At 42.9% G+C, this 22,413-nt stretch overlaps 1 protein-coding gene across 1 annotated transcript in view; it reads right to left on the bottom strand.

Annotated features, from left to right (window-relative positions):
* LOC116294756 (NEDD8-activating enzyme E1 regulatory subunit) overlaps positions 1–22,413 on the bottom strand; it is a 32,714-nt gene that overhangs the window by 4,085 nt on the left and 6,216 nt on the right. Inside the window, exons 6-15 of the mRNA XM_031702411.2 lie at positions 6,403–6,482; positions 5,926–6,035; positions 5,190–5,299; positions 4,909–4,971; positions 3,971–4,034; positions 3,192–3,283; positions 2,190–2,252; positions 1,365–1,425; positions 1,212–1,284; positions 276–351 (exon numbers count right to left, since the gene is read on the bottom strand). Of these exons, the coding sequence (XP_031558271.2) occupies positions 276–351; positions 1,212–1,284; positions 1,365–1,425; positions 2,190–2,252; positions 3,192–3,283; positions 3,971–4,034; positions 4,909–4,971; positions 5,190–5,299; positions 5,926–6,035; positions 6,403–6,482 (792 nt within the window). The remainder of the gene's footprint in view (positions 1–275; positions 352–1,211; positions 1,285–1,364; positions 1,426–2,189; positions 2,253–3,191; positions 3,284–3,970; positions 4,035–4,908; positions 4,972–5,189; positions 5,300–5,925; positions 6,036–6,402; positions 6,483–22,413) is intronic.

Here is a 22,413-nt window from a genome sequence, read left to right as displayed (position 1 = left end):
CCCCCCCCCCCCCCCCCAGCTACGGGCCTGCATTGTGGGACTGTTTTAGGGGGCAATTTTCCAAGATGGTGTCTATTACGTCCCTTAGGACAGTCCCACAATGCACTGCAATGTCAATTCGATCCAGTTTTTCCTCAACCTTGGAATGGCTAATGCATCAAATTGAAATAAATTGTCGTTTTTTTCGAGCTTGCGCGGTAAAAATGACAGGACTCTAGGGTATAGAGTGGCAGTCATAAGAACCTATTTGCTCTATGCAGCAGTATACTAAATACCTTTCCTATTGATGACAATATACTGTGGACTCTTTGAGTGACAGCTGCCACATCTTGCTTCGCTTGCTCTTGATAACTGACACAATGGTAAACATACAAGTTTGTTTAATTTGAACAATTTGCACATTGTAGATTTGATTTAGAACTCAAAGCATGTGCTCATCGCAACCAAATAGGGTTTTGGTGGACGTAAATTAAAGCGTTTCCATAGACCTTTTCTGAGATGGCGAACATGGTGCATTGTGGTATAGCTAGGGTACAAACATTGTTCTTCAATAGGCCTCATATGGTGTTGTTTTTACCCAAACTAGACCACAATGCATCCTGTTTATCGAATTTGGATAAGCCTATGACATTGCTAGAAAAACACAAAGTCTTCAAGGGCATGTGGGTATTGGAATTTTATGGAAACACCTTGATTGACAACCAACAAAACTTACTCTTTCATGACGGCAGTTCCATACATATTATAGAGAACAACGCCAAGGGTATTCAAAGGCCAGAGATTTCTGTGCCAGACATTTGTGCTCACACTTAATCCATAAAAATGTATTAAATAAATGGCATTGCAGAGTACTAAATAGCAAAGAGGAAACACACTGTACTCTATTGTACTATTTAGTGTGACACAGATTTGAAGAAGCTTCGTATGACTGTGAAAAAGCTCATGGCACAAGCACTGTTGTGACACAACAAGGAATTCACCAGACCAAACACCTTGAACAAGAATTTACTCTCCATCCAGTCAAGTGCCCAAAACAAGGCACAAATACAGACACGCCAAGGTCATGGCACTTCCAAACCAATCACATTGCGTGAGAGAGAAAATCTACCAATCAAAATTCTGGAAAACATGGAATGGCACGCACATGGCACCAACTTTTTTACAGTTATAAGTTTGGATAAGGTGTAAGAATATTGTCCAATAAAACTCACATGTTTTGAAGAAAAATGTAACTTTTAGAATCAGCTGTCATGTCAGGTATTGATCCACGTAGAGGTAATGCTCCTATAAACATTACACAGATACGTAGTCAATATATTGGTGCACATTTTACTATTGGCTGAGAATCATAACCATCACATTACCTTGTCCTTCATTTTCAACAAATTCTTTTACTGCTCTTGCTAATATCCAAAATGATGAACTCTGATTTGAAAAACAAATTATTTCAATGAAAAGTTTATTTTTTCTGGTCAGAGTATCTTAAAAAATCCATTTTATATCTTGTATCCTGGCTGCTTATGTCATCCAGGTTTGCTCGCATGGGATAACGGATTGCTAAACGACAAGGCAAATTGCAACATAAGTGGAAAATTAAATGGCGGAAACTTTGTTAAGTTATTTAACATCCTGAGATGGGTTGGGAATTGAAAAAACTGTACGCTCAGCTTTGGAGATGGACTCAGCCTTGTGTCCTTGATTAAGATCTCTTTGACAAGAAAATGTTTTGCCCATCGGACCTCCTGGCCAGTAAATAACATATATATCTTGCCAGCAGTAAACAAACACTGAGGTATTTTAAGCTCCAGGATCAGTAAGAATGCAAACCCAAAATTAATGTTGGTATGTAACACCCACAAGCATACATGCACCTTTAACTTACTGATATCAGAAACTAATAAGGGACCGGTCCCTTAGAAGTTTCTGCTGATATCTTAGTTACCACCCTACCTATGGTGTCTTTACATGTATAAGGTACACCACACAATGACATGCAAATATTGCTACCTTAAACAGGTTTTAACTGGCTTAATTAACTACCATGATTTTCTCCTATTGTTTAAAAACTCTTTGGCTAGTTCATGATCTTCTTTGGCCTATTTTTTAAACACTCAATGAAAACTTTGGTAACTGGTAAAAACCATCATTCTTTTAAATGACTATAAAATATAAACTGACTAGAGACTTACTGAGTCTATTATCTTGGTAGAACAGTCCGCTTCTTGGAATATCTTAGTCACTTCACTTGGAATCTAGGAGTGGATTATGAAAGTATCAATATGGTCAATGAAAACAGCCAACATCTACATAACAGTGTCTTATAATCAACCAAGGAGCAAGCCTGAAGAAATAGAAAATGTGCGCACGTGCTGTGTGCAGTTATAAAGCATGCTGGGATTGGCAGAACACAAGAGAAGTGTTAGGAGAAGCACAATGCATAGCGGAGTGCTTCTCGACACTTCTCGAGTGCTCTGCCAATCGCCAAGTGCTTTATAACTCCATACAGCACAGCAAGCAAGTTTTTTTCTTTTATAAAATACCAATAGCGTGAATGATGAAACTGAAAGTACGGGAGCGTGCTGTGTGCTCTCATAAAGAATGAGCTCCCATGAACCAATCAGAACGCGAGATAGCAATAATGAAAATGAAAATGAAAACGTCGATAATGATATAATTGTATTTGTCTCTCTGAGTATTCTCCGAAGATTGGACTACTTAGTTACTTACAACTCAGCGAAGCAGAAGCAACAAAAATTAAGACAAGAACTTTAAGAAGAAACATACAGTACAGTAGTCAGGAGTGGTTTTCATGTAAAAGAGAAAATGCTGTATGTATGGTACAAAAAGTCAGAAAACAGTACATGGTACCACCTGCCCAAACAAGATATTGATTCCTATTATTTTGCATGATTTCTCTGACCATAACACTGATTTTCTGTTACAGTATCATACATGTATCTACTTATACAAATACCACTCTAATGTAACAGACAATCTGACAGTATTTGGCATCAACCCCTGTTACATTATCATACGTGTATCTACTCATACAAATACCACTCTTATGTAACAGACAATCTGACAGTATTTGGCATCAACCCCTGTTACATTATCATACATGTATCTACTCATACAAATACCACTCTAATGTAACAGACAATCTGACAGTATTTGGTGTTAACCTGACTCACTTTTGTTGGAACAAATGCTTTGTTAACAGATTTGATTGCTTCATCAAAATTTTCCTCTTCCTCTGGAATCCCATGTTGTCTTACTCGTATTCCTACACAGAAAATACTTCATCAGCGAATGTAAGTCTGATTTGGGGAGGGGGGGAGGGGTAGAGGAGTCCTCTTCCTCTGGAATCACGTGTTGTCTTACTTTTATTCCTACACAGAAAATACTTTATCAGTGGATATAAGTCTGATATTGGTAGAGGGGGGGAGTAAATTTAGAAACTGACATGAAGAAAGTAATTCTCAAAAGAAAACCTCTGATTGGCTAATAATAATAATAATAATAATAATAATAATAAATAATAATAAAATGATAATGGCTTTTATTTAAACATGATAATAAATATTACAGCGTTGCTGATGTGGTCGTGTAGATCAAGGTTAGAACATTAGAACAACTAAAACTGATTAGAATTGAATTTAAAAGGTTAGGTTTTGCAGAGTGTCAGGAAAACTGGAGAACCTGGAGAAAAACCCTCAAATCAAGGGGGAGACATATTAATGAACTCTATTCACATAAAGCAGAGGACCAAGACCCCAGAGACTTATGAGAGGCTATTGCACTACTGTACAACTACACTGTAATAATGCATGGTTTGTTTCCCTCATACTTGCAGACACATCAGTGGGTCAGACACTCTTTAGAAATCAAATCCAAGACCTCAAGTCTACTGGTTCTACCTGGCTCTTTCTTTTCATATTTTGCAAACATGTGAATGGATCTTTTTCCTCACCTTGTCTGATCATTTTCTTGAATAAATCTTTTTCTTTATAGTTTTGAGGTGGTAGATTATCATGCTAGAAGAAAAACAGTAAACATGATTTTAAAGCAGAGTGGCTCTTCCTTTACTGAAATCTAATTTGAATTTAGAAGTTAATTTTTGGGAGGGGGGAGGGGGGGATGAAAGAACCCTCCGAAATACCCTAGAAGAACCAACCAGCAACACTACTCATATGACAACTATGAGTTCAGGAAATTATGAAAACTTGTATATAATAACTCTTCAATGATGTGGCTTTTATTCATGATTTAAATAACGCCCTTTCTATATGGATGAATTATAATCGAAGGTGCTTTACAGTGATACGTGAATCAATTTCAGATTGCATTTTATGCAATTTACAAACATGAGGGGTGGTGTGTATAAGGTGTAGGAACCAAGGATGGTAAGCACATACTACCGCAGGGTCTCTTTACATCCTCAGTGGTTCTTCAATATCCCTCCAAAATTGGTTAGTAATGACAAAGTGAAGAGAGACGGGACCGCCATGATGGGACTAAGCCACTTGAAAAATCTAACCATTTGTAGGTGTTATTACAAAGACAGCACTTTCTCCTCCTAAAAATTGTGTATTTTGATTGGCTGCGCGAGAAGGTGGTATTTTCTATCTCTGACTGCAGTCTGCTATCTTGGCTGCTTACGCCATCTGAATGCAAGTGCATTGGATAACAGATTGCAAAATAACAAAAAAAAATTGCAAAACAATTGGAAAAGTAAGTGGAGAGGGGGGGGGGGGGGGGGAATAAATAAGTTATTTCATCCTAAAGTCAGTCCAGATAAGGTAAATATTGCGCTCCCTGCCTTGAAAATGGACCTCAGGCGCAGTTTTCCCCCGACCTCCCAGCCAGTAAATAACTTCTATAGATCTAATATTCAAAATGCTGACTTACCTCCATTTTCCACTTTGTAAGGTATTTTAAAAGAATTGCTATACAGGGAACATGAGTGTGCTCCTATATGTAGGGATAAAAAGAAACATCAAATATGGTGTGCACTACATCTATGACCATACACATGTAACAAAACAATCTGTAACAAAAGGAATAGTCACGGTCCATGTATGTACCTCATGGTGATTGTGTTACTGAATATAAAAGTGTATTTTATGACTTTATGAGGAAACTTTGATTATAATTATTAAATCATAAAAGAGGGACAAACTGGTTGCTACCTCTTTGCTCATTGCATCAAAATCAAGTCCATCCACATAATCCTTCAAACCCCTAAATGGTCTGTCCAGACGAAGATCTTCATGAGCACTGTCAGGGTGTGACTCTACAACTAGAAATCAAGAATGTATTATTTAACACTTATTACATTATTGAACACAATAACTGACAGATGCTTCCATTTTACGAGTCAGATAGTGAAGCTGTCAACAATCATACGTCATGCACATTGTCACGCCACCTTCTATCATGTGCTGTACATATACAACGAAGGTGTCAGTAAACATTGGTGTGTAACAGTGAACTGTTACCCTCTGACGTCATAGATTTTGAATGTCGTCAGCCCAGAAACTCTTCACAGGAAACAGCTCTATTGTTAGATGTCATGTGACCATGAATCAATAAACGAGTGTGAGAGCATTAGAGGAAAATATTCCAGCTATATAACAATTCATATCATTTGTTTGTTTCGACATGAAAACGAGGCTAGTCAGTCCCTTGTCAATGTAGAATAGTTACTCAAATTTGGTCGCCATATTTCGATTTGGTGTATTGGTCAGTGGCTTATCAAGTCAATATGGCAATAACCTGGACTGAGATCTTGCCAAATTTTCAGCTGGGAACTGGGATTGAGACCCCTCCCTTCAGACTTTCATTGTATATACCACCTAAATGGTGTCATTGTATTTGTTATTCAACTCCCATGGGATGATCATGAACCCTCAATCAACAACATACCTGTGTGTTCTCGAACAACTAGCCTCATGTAACCAATAAATCCATATGATCTACACACTAATAGGGGAACATCATACATCCAGAGAACCTCTGCAAGTTTCAAGAGGACACTGGAAAGAATGATGTCCAAGATAAGACATGAGCTAACAAAATGGTTAATAAAATAACAAATTTCATAAAAATTAGATACACTTATTTCAAAAAACATTGTCATCGCCAAAGCCAATAGGCAATGTTTCGACATGGAAATGGTTTCGTCAACTACAAACAACATTGAATTAGTTTCAACACTAAGGTCCATGTTCTTGACGAGAATAAGAAGCAGAAACACAAGTCATTCTAGCTATTCTTGGATCTCCTACTGCTTTTTACCCCTTGCCTATCGCATTTGCCGATTACGCATTTTTATAAAGGCTTATACAGTATCTAGCAAAGTAATTTTTGTTAAAATATCATTGGTACTTTACACTTTTCTACCTTCTATGGAGTTGTGTTGCTATAACAACAGCAAATGATTTGAAGAATTCTTTGTTATTTTCTAAGAGTCTTTCAGGAGCCTGAAAACAAAAAATATCATTTATCACTTTAATATTCACTTTATTCATATTATATATTCATACTAGAAGATAATAGTTAGCAATTATTTTTCCCGAAGGCGAAGTGAACATCGGGGAATATTTACCGAGACTCGAGTCTTCGATCAGCGAGGTAAATATTCACCGGTATTCACTGAGCCCGAGGTGAATAATTGTTTTAGCATATACCAACTTGTGTAAAGAGTAACTGATTTTTATATACAATAATTCAATAAAAACAAACAAACAGAAAGTTTTAGTTTGCATGACAAATTCACAAAAAACTTTTAGCAAAACTTTTAGGCCATACTTTGTTGCCTTTTTAGTATTGATAGGAATGGCATTTACTTTCATTTTTTTAATTTCCTATAGCAAAACGATTGCCGGCAGATGCAATTTTGTTGCCAACTCAATGTTCTGAGATTCAGAGGTGAATATCGTACAATATTCACCTCCAATTAGCCAATGAGCATGCGTGTTCTTAATAAGTACACAAGTTGGTATATGCTTATAAACAATATGACCCTAGCATAGACTCTGGTAATAATAAAATGCATGATCCCGAAATTGGTGTTGATAGGACAGTGGAGAACACAGGTTTTGGGATGGCATTCTTTACTTGTTAGTAGTATAGGGAATGGGGGTTCCAGCGCAATCTCAACACGGGCAAGACCCGTGTCAAAAATCCACCTACGGAAACAACCCACTCCAAGTGTGGTTGGGGGCAACAGCGCAAATATGTTAGTCTATATATGGAGTGCGAAGATTGTAAAGAGTTTGTTTATGATTTCTGTGTAAAGTGCTTGAAACCCAAGTTTGTACCTACTAAACCAAATAAGTATATTTGTTGTGGTAAGAAAATGCAAATAGAAGACGACACGTCAGCACAGTGTTACGAATGTGGTAAGAATATTCGCAATGCCGTGCCTTGTGCTACCAGGGAACAATATTATTCCAATGGAGGTCGTAAGAAGACGCCATACAAAAGAATAAAATACTTTAGGGACTGGATGAGTCATATCCAAGGTTATCGACCGGTATATTTAGACAACGAAGTAAAGAAGAAAATCATAGACCATTTAGAAGAGCCAACCCCACAAAGTCTACGGAAGACATTGAAAAAATTAAAACTAGGGAAATATTACAAAGCTATTCCCTATCTTTTGTCTGAAATTACCGGTAAGTCTATTCCCGAGGTTTCTGATATGACAAAAGCCGAGTGGATGTTTTGTCGGCTGGATAAGGATATTCCTTATTACCCTGACGTAATTTACGAAATATTTTACAAGATAGACCCCAACCACCCCCTGTTAGGATGGATTCCGAGAAGATAGTGGACGATTACGTCACATGTTTTTGGCCAATCAAAACCTTCACAATTTTCTTTCACATTTGTGAAAACGTTTCACATTTGTGAAATAGATTTGTGAAATTAATTTGCATATGAACCAGACAGCCGGCGTTCAATATGCAAATAGAATCCTGTCTTGCTTTTTTCAAAGCAGATGTTTACTGAGCAAGCTTTCTTTGAAGCTCTTCTTTTGCCTCCTGGTAGATCTTTTTGCGAGATTCCTCGGAAAGATCTCTTACGACTGTTTTTTTATTCCTTATGTCCGTCTTTAATTTCTCGTACTTTTCCTCTTCGGCTAAGATAAGCGAGAATTCTACGTCGTCTATCTTTCTGTCACGCAAAGCCTTTGAGACAAGGTCAGTGATCGTATTTACTTTAGCCCTTGACAGAGCTATTGTCGTGTCGTGTTTTGATATTTTGCTTGACAACTGTTTCATAATGCCCGTAGCAACAGCCGAAATAATACCACAGGCTGCCCCAACGCTGGCCAAAGGAACGCCAACGACTATTCCGGGTCCAGTAAGCGAAGTAGCAACGCCGGAGCCCGTTAACACAACAGATATGGACCCTGAAGTTATCGAAATCTTATGTAGCGTACTCCGGGCTCTGACGTACTTTTTTCTAACTTTTTCATAGTGTTTTGTCTGCCCTTCCAAGTAAGCCAGGATTAAGTTCGCTTTATTCAGACGAAAGTTTTCAGCGTTTAATTCGTTAGGTTCCTTAGGAAGTTCAGGATAAAGTGGAGGTGCTGATGGTATAACATCCATTATATATACTAATGTACGACGCTTTTGGGAATGATATTGAGGAGCAGCCACATCACGACAACCGGGATTACTGGAATTGGAGAGCATTTAGGAAGATGTTTCCACATGCAGACCCCAGTAAGTTCGAAAGAAGACCCGATGGTATTTACTATAACGGCTCTAGGATGTACAGCAACGAGGATTTGAAGCCTACGCAGGTTAATCAAATAGACGATCAACTGAAGCATTCGCCAATGCATAAGCCAACGCCAGCGCCAACGCATGTTGAACCCAGTTGGTCAAAGGAATTATTGCTTGGTACCAGTACTTATCCGATACCCGCAGTTTCATTTGATAAACACCCAAGCTTGGACCTAACGCTGAACATGCGGATTTCTAACAAGCATTCCTTTCCGTTAAAGGTGCGGGATATCTTCAAAGACGTACCCATTATTCATACCACCGCTAAGGAATCTCATGAATGGTTAAGTGGTCCTAACATGCGTTATTGGCCGCAGCAACTAAACTTTGCAGTTTGGTGTGCCACTAGCGGCTGTGGTGTAAGCGCAAGCTTGATGAAGAATTCAATATTTATGTTTCATTTTCACTTCACGGTTAGAAGAATACTGCATGAAATGGGTGTTATTGCGCTGCCGGGAGATGCCACGTTTTATCCAAGAGATAATAAATACAGCGTGCCGGCTTATGACAGACTTTGTAAGGAGTTTGACGTTGTAGGGAAGGATTTCCGATGCACTGCCGGCGCTAACAATGGTCTGGGGCATATTTGGGCTTATTGGGGGGTTGGTGGACACGAGCTAAGTGATAAGGAAGTTCATGCGTTGAATCTACGATGGAACACTGGGTATCACAAAGAAACTCACGACAGTAGCACCTTCTTTGAACCAAACGCTAAGACCACTAAGGAAGTTAGAGACGGACCTTTGTTCAAAGACGAGGGCGGTAAGTATGCAGGGGCTAATCCACTGATTATCAAAATTACCAACGACGAGCAAACAAAGCAATATCTTAATTTCATACCCCCAGAAGGTAAAGGACTAACCAAAGCCGGCCTTGCCCGTTTAAACCGCAGCATAGAAGCTTACGTGTATTCTATCCTTGGAGCTCAGGTAAACACCCGATCCAGCATAATCGGAAATACTGGCGCCGCAGAAGAAACGCGAGCCGAAGCCTTGATCTTATTTGAAAGTTCAATCTTGGAGGGCGACATTAGCAAGGGCGTACAGCGTTACCAACTAGCCATACAAAATTCTAAGGCGAGGTTGGACTATGCAGTAGCCCCGGGTTGTTGGTTAATGCCTAGTAATTTATCTATAAATACTGGTTCTGTAGTAGGATACAACAACAAACTGCAGCGAGCTACTAAGGATATGAAGTTTGGGGTGAACGACGTGAACTCTGACACTCTTAGGAACATTCCTCACTTCGTAGAGAAGCCAAAAAAGTCACACGAAACGAAGCTACCCACAGTTAAGAAACCATCAAAGAAGGTCCTACCTGCGATACCTGAGGAATATGACCATAACTTATTAAAAGCCGGTCTAGCAGCTGCAAGCATTGGTCTGAGCTATTATATATGGCGATGAACAACCCCTACGTAACTGGAGTAGATTGCGTTTATACGACTTACACAGGCGAGAAAAAATACACCCAAGCATCTTGGGTTGATGTCACGGGCATGTCCGTGAATTTGAACTACTCAGGAAAGAAGTTGATAATATGCAGTATTTGCATTGGTACGGCGAGTGATGCAAACGTAGGATTTCGTTTCTGTGACGACAATGGAGTATTACAGCCCATGCGCGCGAAGACAAACAACAGAGAGCCTACACATTTCTCGGTAGAGCCGCCCGACACCAGCACCGAAAATCTCTCGGTTTGGACTTTTCACATGGTTGCTGATTGCCATGGGAAGGTAAAGTTGCAAATACGCGTAGATGACACGGCGTCGGCGTGCATAAATAGCATAGAAGATCAAAGAGATCGACCTTATAATCACGCGACCATCAGCACTCTTACAGTGTTAAGCCTGTGAGAATCTGTGATTCTTAAATTATATGAATCCGCATTTAAGTGAAACGCATTACGTTCACTACTTAGACGTAAAGGAGTACGCAAGGCATGAGTGGTTTGATATGGGAATGTGGGTTGAAGTTGGAGGTCCTGCGTTAGTCATTTGCACCATTAGCATTAACACGGGAGTGAGCGCGAATGTGGGGTTTAGGCTTGTCGATGAGAATGACGAGCCTTTGCCCCCCTATCGAACTTCCCCGAACAGCAGAAGAGCGGCCCACTTTTCGATGGAGCCAAACAAATTTAGCGGAGAAGATCTGACGCCGGTCACGTTTCATATGGTAATTAATTGTAAATATGCTAAGTTACAAATATTTCCTGATGACGGTAGCAACGATGGGTCGACGCCGGGCAGCGCAAGGATAAACAGCATTGGCGTGGGTAGCAATATTATCGATGCGGTTTGGAGTCATAAACCCATTTCCACTATGAGCGTGCTGCCGCTAGCCCCAAATTATCAGGGCGGCGCAAATACTATCTTTCATCATCCTCAATCAAGGACGCGGAAAGAGCGCAGCAATTCTAAGGACAGGAAATCCAAGGTCCCTTCATCGACCTAGCTTCTTCAGGAGTACCACCCCAATAGCGACAACCAAGATCCAAATGTTATTCCCCACGAACTTCAACAGTTCTCCGCCAGCCCTAAGTGCCAAGGAAACAACCGAACCCAGCAGCCCAGGCAAGCCGGCTGCCATCTTTTTTCCCAAGTCCGTCAGCCCATTGCCTAATTTCTTTACGCCCGCGCCTGTAGCCTTAAGCGCGGATAGGATAACTCCTACTACGCTTGAAATAGCGACCGCAAACGCCAGCGGAACGCCATACTTCAAAAGGGCTCTTTTTACCTTTTCCTTGGTGGTAAGCCCCAGCTCCTTTTCCAGGTTTTCCTTTTGCGCCTGTAATTCCGCAAGGTGTACCTGAAGGGTTTCTGATTCCCTTTGAGCTGCCTCCCTTTCCTCTTCGGGACGAGTCTGGTCGTTGATTATTTCCTGCTGCCGCTCTATTTGCCCCTCCAGGTCTTCGATGGCCTGATCTCTTTGCCGGATTTGTTCTTCCTTAGTGTTAATTTCGGCAACCAACTGCCGCCGTTCCTCTAAAGAGCCGGTTATGGTGATATGCAAGTTTTTAGCTTCTTCCTTGCTCATATCCAGGTCTTTTAGAGCAAGATTGAATGCCCTTTTGGCGCCGTCTTTTTCGCGAAGAGAAATGTCTCTTTGTTCTCTAAGTTCTAATATGCGTTGATTCTTGTCGTCAAGTTCTCTCCTTTGAGCATCGAGAAGCATTCGGTTTTGCCGCATGTAATCTGCTTCCCTTTCTTCCATCGCTTGCTTTAGCTCTTCTACTTCCCTTATCGCCTCAGGACCTTTTCGTTGCCACTGCATTATGGTCTTAACTCTTTCGACGGCTTCGTCAATATTCTCACTATTTTCTCTCATTCTTTCGGGTAAGTTGGGTTCTCCTAATGTCTTTCTAAGGGTTGGAGGAATATTTTTATCTGCGTAGTATTTACCATTTATGTCCCTGATGACATATGGATGAGCATTAGACCTATTTAACCTTGCTACTACGACTTCCCTACCCCATTCGTTATCCGCGTCAAACATTACTTGGACTTTGTTTGGATCCCAGTTTGGGAATTCTTCCTTGATCCTATCAAAATCGTCCGGGGTTTCTTCCATGGATTCGTCCATTTGTTCCTGAACCCTACTAAACCATGCAGCGCTGGGGGCTTCGGGGATGTTGCCGTCCGGACCAAAGCTGCTTTCCGCGGTTTTGCTCCTAGGAGGTTTCATCATCGTGTTACTACCAAAGTCGATGTTATCGAGCTTTATGTATTCTGGTATGGGTTTGCCTGGGTTCTTAGTGCGGTATTTGTCTAGGAAAGCCATCCAGCCGGCGCGGGCTCTTTTTCCAAACCGACGCACCATGTTACCTCGGAATTCCGTGGGGTCGTTGGTTTTAGGTAGTAAAGACTCGTATTCATCGTCGTTAATGTCGACTTGACCTTCTTCGGTGGTGGGGTCAAAATCACCTTCTACTTCCATTATATATGATAAGCTCAAAGTTAAACCCCAACATATTACCTAAGCAGGTTGGCGGACTGAAAGCAGAACGCACCTTTCACCGGGTTACATTCACGCCTTCTAGCGCTAAGCCAGGTGAGACGCTGTATGTAGGCGTGCCCCGCCTAACGGATAACCTAGTATTGGTTCCTGGCACCCTGGCTTTAAGGTTCGACCTAGCGGTGCAGTCAAGCCCCACAGATGAAAGGATTATCGTTAACAACCTTGGTCGCAACATTGTTTCTAAGATGCGCGTAAAGTTCGCCGGGGAATCCCTCTTAGACTTAAACAACTATGACCTGTACACCACCTACAAAGATCTGTGGCTGACTGCATTCGAAAGGGCACAAAAAATAGAGCAGGGTATCGGTAGCGCAATATTACGTAAGGTTAGGACTCCCACCAAGACACAACCTACCGATTCTGGCGACGCAACTGACGTGGCAGATGCAAAGGCCATCAAGACAGCCTATGGTACTAAATACGTAATACCATTGGACTTTGAGGCTATTACCAGCCACGGGGTTTATTATCCTAGACAGTTGAGTGAGTTGCAGTTTGAAGTGACCTTAGCCAACATGGCTAACATCATTGGCGGGTTAAGCACTGCGTTGTCGGGAAGTATTCATCCATACGCCATTACCAACCTGGAATTGCAGTATGAAACCATACACTCCGAAGATCTAGCACGTAGCGCTGGCATGGAATACAGTGCTGGAAAGGCTTTCTTGTACGACCACGCGGTAATGTACAAAACCTTTAGTTTCCTGGATAAGACAGACGCGGTAATTACTCAGAGCATTAATTTACCACGTCGTAGTCTTACGGGGCTGATGTTGGTATTTATTAAGCCTTATGAAGCCGGTAAGCGCGACTCTGAAGCCTTTCATAACCCCGGCATCACCAACGTCGGGATTAGCATCAATGGAGTTCCAAATAAGGTGTATTCGCAGGGAATGAAGCCCTCAGACATCTACAGGGAAATAAAAAGAAAGTTTGGGGATCAAGTTGCACCCGGTGAGTTCTTTACCAATAAGTATGCACTGTGGATTGACATGCGAACCACCAACGACGAGGATTTACATGGGCAGGGATTGCGTCTGGTAAATACCCAGGACGGCATTACCCTGGAAATCAAGCGTGACTTAAACGCTAGCGCAGGCGACTCAGACAAGATCAACGCATACATCTTCGTGGTGTCTGACGCCCAGTTGAGCGTAGAAATGAATCAGCTAAAGAGCGTTGCGTATTGATTCGCGCGCTGCGCTCCCTCATCCAAGAAAGGATGAAATATCCCTTACGTATATAATGCTTCGCGTATTCGAAAACAACAACACCAAACTGCAATGCATAGTGCAAGGCGATAAACTTTATTTCAAAGCAAAGTCCGTGGCTGATGCCTTGGGTTACGTAAATTCCAGAAAAGCGGCGTCTGATCACGTCTCAGAGGAAAACAAGGTAACTTTGAGGTCTATAAAGGGTGTAAATCTGACTGACACCCTTAATGCGCAACCACATTCCGTTTACATCACTGAAATGGGTCTTTATGAGTTAATATTCGGATCTGAAAAGTCCGTAGCTAAGGAGTTCAGAAAATGGGTGTTAGGTGACGTTCTCCCTACCCTCAGGAAAACAGGTAAGTATGAAATAGAGCGGCGCTTTGACGGTCCTAACAAGTTGGTATTCAAAATAGAAAATGAATTTGACCTGCATAAGAAGGTCGTAAACTACATACGTCGATTCCACCCTATCCTACTGCTCGTACCAGGTCTTGGAGAACTACAGGACTCAGCTAGCAAAAGGATAGTATGTTGGCAGAAAGGGTATCAGGCGGGGCAACCCGACATCTTAGTCCTTAATGCACATAAAAAACATAATGGGTTATGCCTGGAGTTGAAGACGCCTAAGGGTAACGGCGTATTATCCTCAAAACAAGAGGCGTTACTCACACAATACGAGGCAAATGGTTACCTAACCATGGTGTGCAACGATTACGACCTTATATGTAGGGAGATCGACCATTACGCGGAAGGCATTCGTGTACCTTGTCCTTGGTGTGTTAAGGCTTTTAAGACGCAGGAGGCGTTAAGGACTCACCAAAGAATATTTCATAGATATAATGATAGTTGAACAGACACACTGGCGTGAATTAGTTCAAGGCATCACATACAAAATAAAAAATTACGTCGTCTTCGAAGACATCAGCCGCTTAAGGTTGGTCCTCAAACACGAAGGTAAAGAGTGCACGCTATGGGCGCCGGACTGCGTGCGGTACGTCATTCAAGGTGAAGAGTACACACACATACGCAGTCATGGTAAGGTTAACGGTCGATGGAAGTTCGACGTTGAAAGGAAGGTAGATGCTAATCCTCTTTGTGATTAGAAGTCATCCTCATGAGCGGTTAAGTATTGGTCTGCTACGGCGGACCTCATTTTTTCTGTCATGTGGTAAACGGATGCGGTAATTAAGACACCGCCTATGAACGCTCCGATTTGAGGTATCATATATCTTTCTCATTTTTCTTCTTCTTGGCGTTGGCGATCAAATTCCTCCAAGGCTCCTCCCGCAAAGGAAAGTACGCAAACAACTGTCGTAGAGGCGACACCAACCGCAAAGGCGGCGTAGAATAGCACCGTGGAACTCATTAGATATTTTCTTTTTTCCAAGCCTTTCGTACCGCCAGGTAATGGTCTAAAGGACGTGGTCCGTCGTATAGACAGCACCAAATATGTTGTCCACTCCGTTGACAGCCGCAGCGATCGCAAATAGCCTCCCAGTGTTCCCTGTCCTCCCATTTAACGCCCTCAACATCGTCAAAGCCTACGAAGGTTTGGTCAATTTCCTTCTTAAGCTTTGTCAGCACCCGGGAGGTTTCAAGGGGGCAACAGCGTTCGGCTATGTCACCGTGGGTTTCGCAGGCAATACCTTCGAGGTGGTAACGGCGGCAGCGGTACTTATGCCAGTTCTCTTCAAAGAAGGGCTCATCACAGCGGCGGCAGCAGTTCTTAAGACAGACCCTGTTGTCGCGGTGATATTGTAAGGCTTGGAGGGTGGACAGCTCTCGACCGCAGTCACCGCAAAGGGTGCTTACGGTCTTTTGACAAACCTTTTTGGAAAGATGGTATTGCAGTCGCTGCTTACTGCTGAAAGATTTATTACATTGCATGCACTCCATTATACATACCTTATTTTTTATTGTTATTTTGTTAAACCCTGCAAGAGGGTTTTAGGATAGGGTCTATTATTTCTTGTTGTTTTGTTAAATGCCTGCGAGAAGGTCTTAACAAATTAACAATAATTATTAAGACTCTTTTGAAACCTCTTATCTTACTTTAACAAATTAACAATAAATAAGAAGACCTTATTTAAAACCACCTTGCAGAGTTACTCCTCTTTGTAGGTGTCAGCTAAGGTTCGCTGTGCTTTAGGATCTGCGGGACACCAATGCCCAACAAAGGATCCTTCGGGGAATACCTTATTACAATGAAGGCAGGTGTATTTTTTACACGGTTTGGGTATCGGTGTTTTGGGAGGGGTAATGCAGTCGGCAGGTAGTTCGCACGTAATACAGTCCATATATTGAAATGGTAATGAGAACTGTATTCTATGGAGGGTATCGCATGAAATCCTTAATGGACTCCTTAGCCCAGCCCGCCATTGTCAAAAGCGCGCCAAACCGTTCTGCGCGCTTCAGACCGCACATTTCATCGTACGATTCCTGCACGCGCTCTTTTAACCGGTCTATCTCTTCCCTTTGCATTTCTATGGTGTCTCTTTTATCCTTTGCGTCGGCGGTAATCCTTCTTACTGCGTCCACTGGGTCCATTGTATATATAATGGATCCGAATCATATTCCCTGCAATGCTCTGATAGTAGGACCCACCGGCTGCGGAAAGACCCAGTTCGTGGTAGAGCAGCTATTAGGACCCTTTAGATACCGCTTTGACTACATAGTGCTATTATGCCCCACCTACGTGAACAACCGCACCTGGACGGGCATAGGAGTGAAAGACGACGACTTCTTTGTAGATATCTTAGACCCTAACGAGTTATCTGGGCATCTTAAGTTCTGGCACAAGCAATTCCCTAAGGATACGCAGACTTTACTCATACTGGATGACATTGCCTGCGGGGACGACGTAAAAAAGCGCACCTCCGAATTAGTGAAGCTCGCTTTCAGCGGTAGACACGACAATATCAGCGTTTGGTTGCTTTCCCAGCAGCTTACCAGTGTCTCTAAACCCTTCAGGGAAAACATAGGCTCCCTGGTCGTATTTTATACTCCGAGTCGGAGTGACCTGGAAACCATCTTAAGCGACTACGGCGGCGAGATAAGCAAGGAACAGTTGCATGAATACATGCGGCATTTAAAAACGCACCAACATTCCAAAATGATTTTCTCTTTGAGGTTTCCTTATGACGTTAATGTATATGGAGATTGAGCAGCTCTTAGATGAAGTCCCCACGCAGTTAGACGAAAGTAACCTCAAGGAACAACTTAACATCCTTGTGTCTTCGGGGAAGTGTAAAGAAATGATAGGCAGGGAACTTACCCATGAGCAGGTTAATAAGCTGTCGGAAGAGGAAGTCAAAAAGTTCCATAAAAGGTACGAGGCTGCCCTTGCAAGTAAGACCACGGACGCCGTCGCAGACTCCGCTATCCGACTTGCAACTAAATTGCTTGGACTTGCACTGCCTATAGACGACGTGGAGCAACTGCGGAAGGACATTAGCGAGGACTATGTCATTGCTTAAGAACTTAAGATAACCTGCGGCTGGTTGTCCTTGAAGTGCGGTAAGTTAATGGCGGTCGCCTCTGCGGCACTTCACGTAGCTCAGCACGTCGACTTGAAGGAGGTACTGGTGTCTTGGAAGGACTTCAAGAAGGACAGAGAAGTCGAAAAGGTCTTCCAGGCAGCACTTGCTGATGATCAAGTCGCCTCAAGTACCTAGTTAAGTCACCGTAAGTACTTAGTCAAGTCACCGTAAGTACTTAGTCAAGTCGTTGTCAAGTCACCTCAAGTACTTAGTCAAGTCGTTGTCAAGTCATTGTCAAGTCGTCATCAAGTTACTTGTCAAGTCCTTCAAGTCCCTTAATATAAGATGAGTGGCACCGAAGAACAACCAGAAAAGGCTCCCGTAGAAGATACCAAGATTACCAAGGCTAAATCTCCGGGCAGAGTCGCTGCCGGAAAGAAGCTCGCGGAGATGAACAGGAATAACAAAGCAAAGAAAGAAGAAAAGGTGGAGGAAGAGGAATCCTTTTGGAATCCCGGCTACGTCATTGGCGCGATAGGAATTGCTATAGCAGCAGGCAGCCTCTACTTACAATGGCGGGCTACGAAGCCAGAAGTAAAGTGGGAGGCCCCAACATATCGCGCACCTGTGGAGGTTAGAAAAAGCAAAATCCCTGAAATGGAGTAATAACCTTCTCGCTTTGTAATATAATGTCAACCGCGTTGTTGAAAACTGTTGAAGAGGCAGCTATCATTACTTCCATCGTTGCGGGTATTGGTTGGGTAGGTAAGAAAGTGCTCAAAGAAGACTTTACTGAAGACCCAAGCAAGAGCTTCGCTAACTTTGCTAAGATGACCGCTGCCGTAGGCGGGGCTATCATGGTAAAGGATTACCTACGGAAGGAAAAGTACCTACCTAATGTATAATGGTTAGCTTAGTCGCAGGTGGAGTCATTGCAGCTTTAGCATTTACAGGGGCTAATTATGGTGGTCAATATTTGGATAGATTAGTTAGAGGCGACCGCAGCGGAGATTTAGCCGCTGAGAGGAAGAGACACGACTTAGCGCTGGAGAAATATCAAAGGGACGTGGCGGCTTGGAATGAAAAAAGGCAAGCTTACAGGGATTGGTTGGACAAGAACTACCAAGACAAAATGCAGGCGGATAAGAACTTTGAAAATACAGACTACGCCTTTAAGCTCTATGCACAGGCGCACCCCGCGGCATTAACGGGGTTGAGAAAGCCTCAGTTTAAGAATTACTACCAGCCTTCTAAGAAACAAAAAGACAATGAGTTGGTATTCGTGGGAGTTGCAGGGCTGGCGGGAGGCGTGGCCTTGGCGTATCTAATATAATGATCGTCTTTTTGGAAAGCGACAAGAATAACTTTACCACTTGTCTGAATCCTCCCATCCGCGCGGAAAGGGTTCGGTTGGTTAGTTGCTCTTTGTACAATTCTTGGTATAATTTAATTAATGGCTTTGTCATCGGAACTTCCGGCACCAAACCAAAAATACCAGATTCCCATTACACCCCTATAACACTGGCTAAGGAGCTAGCAAAGCACGGATATACTCTTACCACAGGATTACCCCATGAAATGAAATTCAAGAAAAATAGTGGAAGCGCTAATTTAATGGGCAGTCCATTGGTAGAACTCCTAGGTCTTACTAGTACCACGATAAATAGCGGCAGTACATATGATGTGAAATGGAAAGTCGCATCCTCTTACGAAGTCTATTGCGACTTGGTTCATAGTTACAACAATGGAGAAAAGTCTTCTCTTATGTCCAAGTTTCTACCCAAAGGTAATCCATTTGACCCAGTAGAATACACTCCCATTTCTTTGGAATATGATTTGTCTAATTTGGTAGAAAGCATAAACATCACCATTAAAGTGGACGGAAAGACGGTGGATTTTAACGGACGTAAGATCAATCTTGTTTTGGAATTCATATAATGGGCCGCGTAGAGGACAAACTTAAAAGGATTTACTATGGGCCGGAAGGCTATTGGAGAGGAGCGTCAGCTATCAAGAAACTCGCGACCGCGGCCAGGGTATCAGACGAAACGGCTAAGAACTGGTTAAGAAAACAAACCCTCTGGCAGGTTTATCTTCCCGTGCCGAAGTACATTCCCAGACCCAGCTTCACCGTAAATACCCCCAATGAAGTTCATCAGGCGGATTTGCTTTTCTTACCGCACGATAAGGTGAGAAAAAAGACCTATAGGTACGCTTTGACCGTAGTTGATATCGCAAGCAGATACAAGGACGCCGAACCCATAATCAGCAAGGATTCTGGAGAAGTCGCAGAAGCCCTAGGTAGGATTTATAAGCGCGTCTTGAAATGGCCTAAGCTGCTGCAAGTGGATGCGGGAACGGAGTTCATGGGCGTGGTTACTAAGACCCTGAAAGACCACAGCACTAAGATTAGGAGAGCCGAAGCAGAGTACCACAGGGGTCAGAGCATTGTCGAAAGATTCAATAAGACCCTGGCCGAGCGTCTCTTTGGATACCAGTATTGGAAAGAGCTGGAAGATCCCTCCAAACGCAACAGGGAATGGACTCAGAGGCTCCCCCAGGTCGTCGCGGCTTTGAACAACGAGGCGGCCAGGGCTACGGGAATGAAACCCAAGGATGTCATAAAAAAGAAACACGTGGAACACAAGTCCTTCGTCAGAAGTTCGAGGGCGGTCTTCCCCCATGAAAAGAAATTAGGTAATGTCACGGTTCGATATCTCTATGAGCCGGGTGAATTAGAAGGAGGATCCAAAAGAGCTACGGATCCTAATTGGTCTTTGGAAACTTACCAGATCCGAAGTGCGATAGCTAAGAAGGGTCAGCCCATCTTGTATTATCTTCATGATGGTCCCACGCGTGGGTTCGTCAAAGAAGAACTGCTTATCGTGTGATGTCCGAATGCTATCGTATGGATACCATCATCACACATCCACCTCTTACCGTCAAATGCAGACAGTGACACCTTCTCCTGTGTAACGTTGTGTATTTGATGTCCGTAGCTGCGCAGGCTGTTCATTTTATGCCGCTGTTCCTTACGCGTACGCAGGACCTTTAAGTAGGAATCGTGGGTTATGTCCTTCTTAACCACGTATTTTTTTACGCCTTTAGCTTTCTTTTCTACACCGTCCAGCTTTAGCACGCTGTACATCTTGGGTTTCAGGCCCACGTATTCCACGATGGGTTTTCCTTTCATCTCATCCTTCATTTTCCCGATTACTTTCTTGTTTTTAGGGGAGTAAAGGAAGTGGTCGCGTGGGTAATCGCTGGTGTCGTATTCATCGATGTCGGGAACACAGTCTTCGTAAATGTCTTCCGTCTGCACCTCTAGTATCAAGGAATCGGTGTCGGTGTATAAGAGGTGGCACTTATCACCGTATTTCGGTTTTAGCTTGTCGTAGTAAAACTCATACATGAGCAGCTTTGATAGGTCTAACACTGTAAACCCCGTGTATACGGGTTTATTCAGGAATAAATTCGCTTTCTTCATGTGAATCACGTAGAAGTTTAACATTTCTACGTATCTAACGAATCCAGGCTGTGACACGTATGCTTCTGCTTCCTCTCTGGTGCTGGCTATCTTTATGCTTACGCGCTTGCGGATGTTCTCCATTGTCTTACCAAATACGCTATTGTTCATTAGTTTAAACAGGTTCTTTTCGAAGTCATTCTTTGCCTGCGTACGCTTTTGTGTGTTAAAGTCAATGTAGGAGCGCATCCATGGTTCCTGCGTGAACTTCAAAACGCGGTGGATCTTCTTCACGCGTAAGCCGTGGCGCACATAGAACTGCAGGTTGCGGTAATGCACCACGTACTTTCGCTTGTCCATCAGGTTCATAGTTAGCTTCCTGTACGGTTTGTAGCCAGGGCACATTTGCTTTTGCAGCGGACTTAGCTGCTTAAATGGCATTTCTATTGCTTCTGGTGCTAATGGGAACTCATCGTGCGCGTCGTGCAAATGCTCTGGGTATTCCAGGTCCACCTCCAGCACGTAACCTTTGTCGTCTTCTTTACCTACGTTTAGGTAAAACTCTATGGGCTTTATGTTATCCCATTCGAAGTCGCGTACAGGTAAGTACTGCGACATTGCCCAACCGTAGAGGTTGTTTGCGTCTAAGTAGAAGATGTATGTGGTTGGCTTCTCCGGGTCGTACTCCACCGTGGGATTGTTCGCTTTTGCGTATCGTCTGCTGGGTCCGCAAACACCGCCGCGGATACCGTCTTCCATAAAGCGGTACATGTCGTATTCCGTTAGGAGATCCAGTTGCGCGTTTGTCTTCTTTAGAAGCGCACTCCAACTAAGCCCAGGAGCCGTGTAGAAGTTCGCTGGATCCAACCCGTAGTATTCCATTGCCATCTTTCGAAAGCTTTGGAAAACATCTGCGAGCAGCACTACGTCTGAACGTAGGTAGATGTCGTGGTATTCTCCCATATTCTCACAGGAGTACTTTTCCCACACATCTAACGCATGCTGGTACTCCTCGTCCTTTATACCAGACTCGTTTAGGGTGCTGTAGAATCTCTCTTTGGGTGGTAGGGGCTCTTCGAATCGCTCCCAGGAGTCCATGTATTCGTATGGGTAGACTCCTTTCCTTTCCGCGCCGTATTGACTGGAAATGGGGAACTCCGTGTTGTATTTAACCAAGTTTGCTAAGGAGTCCGCCATGAACTGCTGCGAGTCTAAGAACTTCAGCTTGCCCACAGTTACGGACATGTACCTTTCTTTGTTGTTGGGTATGCACTTTACTTCGGAGCCGTCTGTTCCTTGTAAAAGTAAGTGACTGTCGTAACCCCTTAAATTGTGAAAGAATACGGGTATTTCCATTTCTGGGTCTACTTTGAAGTTTATATTGCATTTCCAATGAGCCGCTCCTCTGTATTTACCCGTGATGTGGCAGTGATCTCT

The sequence above is a fragment of the Actinia tenebrosa genome, unplaced genomic scaffold (assembly GCF_029948245.1).
Source record: "Actinia tenebrosa isolate PJP-AT-01 unplaced genomic scaffold, QUT_ActTen_1.0 PGA_scaffold1__47_contigs__length_23844297, whole genome shotgun sequence".
Taxonomy (NCBI): Eukaryota; Metazoa; Cnidaria; class Anthozoa; order Actiniaria; family Actiniidae; genus Actinia; species Actinia tenebrosa.
This window is presented reverse-complemented; position numbering and strand designations above follow the sequence as displayed.